At 41.4% G+C, this 5,789-nt stretch overlaps 1 protein-coding gene across 1 annotated transcript in view; it reads right to left on the bottom strand.

Annotated features, from left to right (window-relative positions):
• The window catches only part of RASAL2 (RAS protein activator like 2), a 455,850-nt gene that overhangs the window by 59,148 nt on the left and 390,913 nt on the right, over nt 1–5,789 (bottom strand). The window contains exon 5 of the mRNA XM_012646543.1: nt 971–1,080. Within this exon, the coding sequence (XP_012501997.1) occupies nt 971–1,080 (110 nt within the window). The remainder of the gene's footprint in view (nt 1–970; nt 1,081–5,789) is intronic.

Below are 5,789 nucleotides of genomic sequence, written 5' to 3'. Positions count from 1 at the left end.
CTACTCGGGAGGCTGAGGCAGTAGGATCGCTTGAGCCCAGGAGTTTGAGGTTGCTGTTAGCTAGGCTGACGCCACAGCACTCTAGCCCAGGCGACAGAGCCAGACTCTGTCTCAAAAAAAAAAAACAACAAAAAAACACCTGGCACAAAGCAAGCACTCAATAAATACTGGTGATGGCGATGATGTGCTAATACAAGAAGCAGTGTTCCAAAATTTTGAACATTATGAAAACATAAAGTATTAGAAGTGTGTCAGCACACATTCAACAATTTTAGAAGGATGACACCCTTAGTGGGCTATACAGCTGAGGTTTACTCAAGCTAGTAGTCCTAATTATTGAAATGCAGGCTTCCTTTTCATTACATGTCTTCTAGATTTAACTGCAAACCCACAAGATCGATTCCATATGCTGTACATACAGAACAACCAAACAGTGAAGATCATGGACTCTGGAGCTAAACTACCCAAGTTCAAATCCCATTTTTGGTATTTACTAGCAGTGTGATCTTGGGCAAGATTACTAACTTCTCTGTGCTTCAGATTCTTCATCCATAAAATGGGGATAATAATAATATTTATCATATAGCGTTACTTTGAAGATTAAATAAGAAATGTGTATAAAGCGTCCAGTACAGTGCTCAAAAAATTTTAGCTATCGTCATTCCTTACAGTCATTCTACGAAAAAAAAAAAAGGATACACCTCTGACCGCTAGAACTTGATTCTATAGAAACAGCACAACTGATTCTTAAATTAGTTCTTATGTATCCACAAACTGTCGAAGGTAAGATTCTTAAACTGGTTGGGTGTTGAGCCAATATCTTGTACCTGGCCTTGATAAGAGCGAGACAAGTAAATTTCGTATTGGATCTTTCTCATTGTCAGTGATGTAAAGTCGGAGAAGACCAAAATGCCTTATCAAAATCCACTCTGAAACTGCTGTATCTGTTTTAAGCAAGTGAACTTCCTACCTGTCATCTGCGCTGCGAAGGGAGGGAAGCCGGAAGCTTGTGTTTCTGTCGAGCTTGGACTGGCTTTTGGTCCTCTTGATGGAGCCCTTCAGGCGCTTGCTGAAGAATCCCTAGAACGAGAAGGCAGAGAGCGATGGGAGGGGGAACCAGAAGGGAGGCTTACACCCTTTGCACTATCTTTGCAAAAGGTGTTTAGACTTTTATAATAAGACCTGAAACAGAATCCAGCTTGTAATTTTTTTATTTTGTACATAATAGTTGCTTGAAACCACTTGGTAATATAATGAGAAAACTTTTCTTCTGTGATAATTGGGATAATGAAACCTTTTGATAGTATCTAACATCTTATATCTTAAATAGTTTTTAATACTAGCTATGGTAGAGAAGCTTCTAACTATATTAGCAGATTTTTGAAAGCACAAAAATATAACATACACAAATATATTCCTTTCTATGAAGATGATGTCAGCAATTTCAATATAAGTGGCATCTAGTGATTTCCTAAATTAGGGGAAAATAGGCAAAGATAATATCATGTGCAAAGGCCCTGAGGTGAGAACATACTTGGCATGTTGGAGGAATTGAAAGATACTGACAGTGAGAAGAGAAGAAGCTTTATTCTAAGATCATCATTCTAAATGAGTTAACTAAGTTGTATAAGGTAATGTATTGGTCGTCTCAAAGTGTTAAAACTTGGTCTGTGTTGTCTTAAATATGCTATAATAAAGTTAAGTTTTAAATGTAGCTAAACTGTTTTAAAATTAAGTACAGATCACTTATGAAATCATTAAAGGGTCCTGACTTTAAAGAACAAAGTGCTTTACAGCCTTTGGCCCCTGCTTGTCTCCTGCCACTTCCACCGAACCATCTAGAGTTCCCTGAACATCTCCCGAGACTCTGCACCTGGCAAATAACGAGCACTCAGTGAAAGTCTGTGGAATAAATGAAAAAATACAAGAATGAATGATGACGGTAACTACATTCTAGAAACTTACAATTCTATTGTCGGCAGACGAAAGGACATCTTACAGTATATTAAAAAGACTGTAATTCAAAGAAAAATATTTTGACACATAGAAAATGACTCTTTGTACCATGTTCATCTCATATACGCTGTGTATAATAAACATTTCCATAAGAAAGAAAAAAACATATTGGGCCAGTATTAGGAAATTAAATATTTTGTATTCCTTTAGTTACCACCAAAGCCCCCCGTTTTGGGGTGAAGGCATATTAATCAGGATAAGCTAGCCCCCTGTTTTGGGGTGAAGGCATATTAATCAGGATAAGCTAGGTTATGCTTGTCTAATAACCCCCACAATCCTAGTGGCATAAAACATGCTGCATGTCCATGAGCAGGTCAGCTGAGGGGCTGGGCTCCTGTCCCTGCTGTCCTTCCCTAGGGTCTTGGGCTAAGGAAGGCCCTTCTCTGGGCTTCTGCAGTGGCTGCGGCAGGGTAAAGGTAACGTAACAAATTATGCACGTGTATTAGCTGTTAAAGCTTCATGTTACTTCTGGTCTCATTTAAGTGGACAAAAAAGTCACATGACCACCCCTAACTTCAGTTGGGGAGGAATATGCAATCCTAACACATACCCGGAAAGACAACTGAAAATACCTGGTGAACAGCAGTACGGATTGCCACAGTGCTTCACCAAGCTCAGTGTTTTTTAAACACATAGGCATTGCTGCCTTCAGTAGAGAAAAATGGCAACAAACCTGAGTCACAAGTAGAACTATTTAGATAACTGAAGAAAAATATTTATGTTATATTCTGCTGTTTTTGCTGCTCAAAGGATAAGTGTTAAAAACTTCCAGAAAATATCACATAGAAATAACACCTCTAGGTCTGTGGTCTCCAACCCCTGGGCTGCAGACTGTACAGGTCTGCGGCCTGTTAGCTACCAGGCCGCAGAGCTCCGCCCCTCACCCGCACCCGTGGAGCAGCAGCGGGTGCGCAAGTGCACGCAAAGCTTCATCTGTACTGGCAGCCGTTCCCCATCGCTCGCATCACAGCCTGAGCTCTGCCTCCCTGCTCCCCACGCCCGTGGAAAATCGTCTTCCATGAGACCAGTCCCTGGTGCCAAAAAGGTTGGGGACTGCCGCTCTAGGCTATCTTTCACTCCGGCTTATTATAGGTGTACAGAGATTGAGTGGAGGGAAGAGAAAAAGGCTATTTTTAAAAATACTATTATTTTTTAGAGACAGGCATTTGCCTGGTCTCTTATACAGCTGACCTTTGAGCAACATGAGTTTGAACTGTGGGGGTCCATTTATATGCAGATTTTTTTCAATAAATATATTGGAAAATCTCTTGGAGATTTGCAATAATTTGAAAAAACTCACAGATGAACTGTGTAGCCCAGCCTAGAGATATCAAAAAAATTAAGAAAAAGAATGCACAAAACATATGTAGATACTAGTATATTTTATCATTTAATACCATAAAAATACACAAATTTACTATAAAAAGTTAAAATTTATCCAAACTTCCACACGCAAACACTTACAGACCATACATGGAGCCATTCACAGTCAAAGCAAATGTAAAGACGCAGCATTAAATCGTAGCTGCATAAAATTCACGTAGTACATACTCCACTACTATGGTAACTTTGTAGCTGTCCCCTGTTGCTACTGGGGTGAGCTCAAGTGTTGTGAGTATCTACTTCACACACTGTGTGATGCTAATCATGTCCACACAAGCAGTTTGTCTCTCCTGTCTCTCCAATAAATCGCGTATCATAGTAAAAAGTGATCTCTTTGGTTCTTGCATATTTTTCATCACGCTTACTGCAATGCCATAAACCTTGAACACCACTGGGGGACCCTTATGCGGTGCTATTAGTGATGCTGGAGGCACTCCCGAAAAGCAGAGAGAAGTCACGATATTGCAAGAAGAAGTTGAATTGCTTGACATGTACCACAGACTGAGGTCTGCAACCGTGGTTACCTGCTATTCTGAGATAAATGAATCCAGCATAAGGACTATTGTAAGAAAAGAAAAGAGAATTCATGAAGCTGTCACTGCAGCTACTCCAGTACGCATGAAAACCTTGCATTTTTTACACAATACTGTACTTTTTAATCTTGTATTGAAAACGCAGCTTTTACGTAGGTGCTGGATTGCTATAAGAAAGGCATACCTACAGACTCTAAAATGATTAAAAAAGGCAAAGTCATTATATCACAACTGAAAGCAAAAGGAAAGAGAAGGAGCTAATGCTGGAGAATTTAATGCCAGCAAAGGATGGTTTGATAATTTTAGAAGGAGGTTTGGTTTAAAAAAATGTCAAGGTAACAGAAGCAGTTTCTGCCAACAAGAGGTAGCAGACCAGTTCCTAGATACCATTAAGAAAATCATCGAGAAAGGGTATCTGCCTGAACAGGTTTTTAATGCAGATGAAAATGCCCTATTCTGGAAGAAATGCCACAAAGGACGTTTATTTATAAGGAAGAAAAGCAAGCGCCAGGATTTAAGGCAGGAAGGGATAGGTTAACTCCACTGTTTTGTACAAATGCAGTCAGGTTTATGATCAGGATCGCCCTTATCTATAAAGCTGCTAACCCACAAACCTTGAAAGAAAAAGATAAATACCAGCTGCCAGTCTTTTGGTCGTTCAACAAGAATGCTTGGACGAAAACCCTTTTTCTGGATTGCTTCCATTGACACTTTGTCTCTGAAGTCAGGAAATACCCTGCCAGTAAGGGACTGCCTGTCAAAGTTCTTCTGATATTGGACAAGGCCCCTGGCTGCCCAGAGCCCCACGAGTTCAACACTGAAGGCACTGGAGTGGTCTGCTTGCCCCCAAACACAGTGTCTCTAATCCAGCCTCTGGATCAGGGGGTCATGGCACTCTACGGAAAGGACCATCGATGCTACGGAATGAACCCTGATAGAGAGAACATCATAAAAGTTTGGAAGGATTGTACCATTGGAGATGCCATCGTTGTTATAGAAAAAGCTGCAAAAGCCACCAGGCCCAAAACAATAAATTTCCGCTGGAGAAAACTGTGTCCAGATGCTGTGCGTGACTTCCCAGGATTGACAACAGAGCCAGTCAAGAAAATCACGAACGAGATTGTGGATATAGTGAAAAAGGTGGGAGGCGAAGGGTTTCAGGATATGAGTCTTGGAGAAATTGAAGAGCTAAAGACACCACAGCGGAGGAACTAACAGAAGACAGCTGGACGGAGACGGGGCCTGCAAGTCAACGAGAGACAGCGAGGAGGAAGACGCAGAAGAGGCAGTGCCGACAGTAGGTTGATGCTCGCTGGTCGGCAGAAGCGTTCTGATTAGTCAAGACTGCTTTCGGCTTCTTTTGTGTGAGCCTTTCTACGGTATGGACACTGAAACCAAAGTAAATGGTGGAAGAAAGATTGGTGCGGCATAGAAATATTTTAGAGAAACTGAAAAGCGAAAAAGCCTGATAGAAATTACTACACATTTTCTTAAAGTTACATTGAGTGTGCTGCCTCTCCCGCCTCCCTCCCGCCTCCTCTGCCTCTGCCGCCCGAGACAGCAAGACCAGCTCCTCCGCTTCCTCCTCCTCCTCAGCCTGCTCCAAGTGAACATAACGAGGTGAAGACATTCCATTTTCTACGGCTCAATCGGAATGAGTCACCACATTTGCTAATAAATTTAGTCAGCAAACCAGACTTAAGTTTATAGAATCCTAATAGGATTGTTTAGGGTTGGGTCAACAACCCTAGGTTGAGATCCAGCCCAAGGATCTAACCAAAAATCACATATATTTCTTTCTTTCTTAGAGAGAGAGGGCGAGGGGGGGTATGGGGGGAAGAGTGAGAGAGAGAGAGA

This window comes from Propithecus coquereli, unplaced genomic scaffold (assembly GCF_000956105.1).
Source record: "Propithecus coquereli isolate 6110/MARCELLA unplaced genomic scaffold, Pcoq_1.0 Scaffold246, whole genome shotgun sequence".
NCBI lineage: Eukaryota > Metazoa > Chordata > Mammalia > Primates > Indriidae > Propithecus > Propithecus coquereli.
The sequence above is the reverse complement of the archived record's forward strand: the minus strand, read 5'-3'. Positions and strand labels throughout refer to the sequence as shown.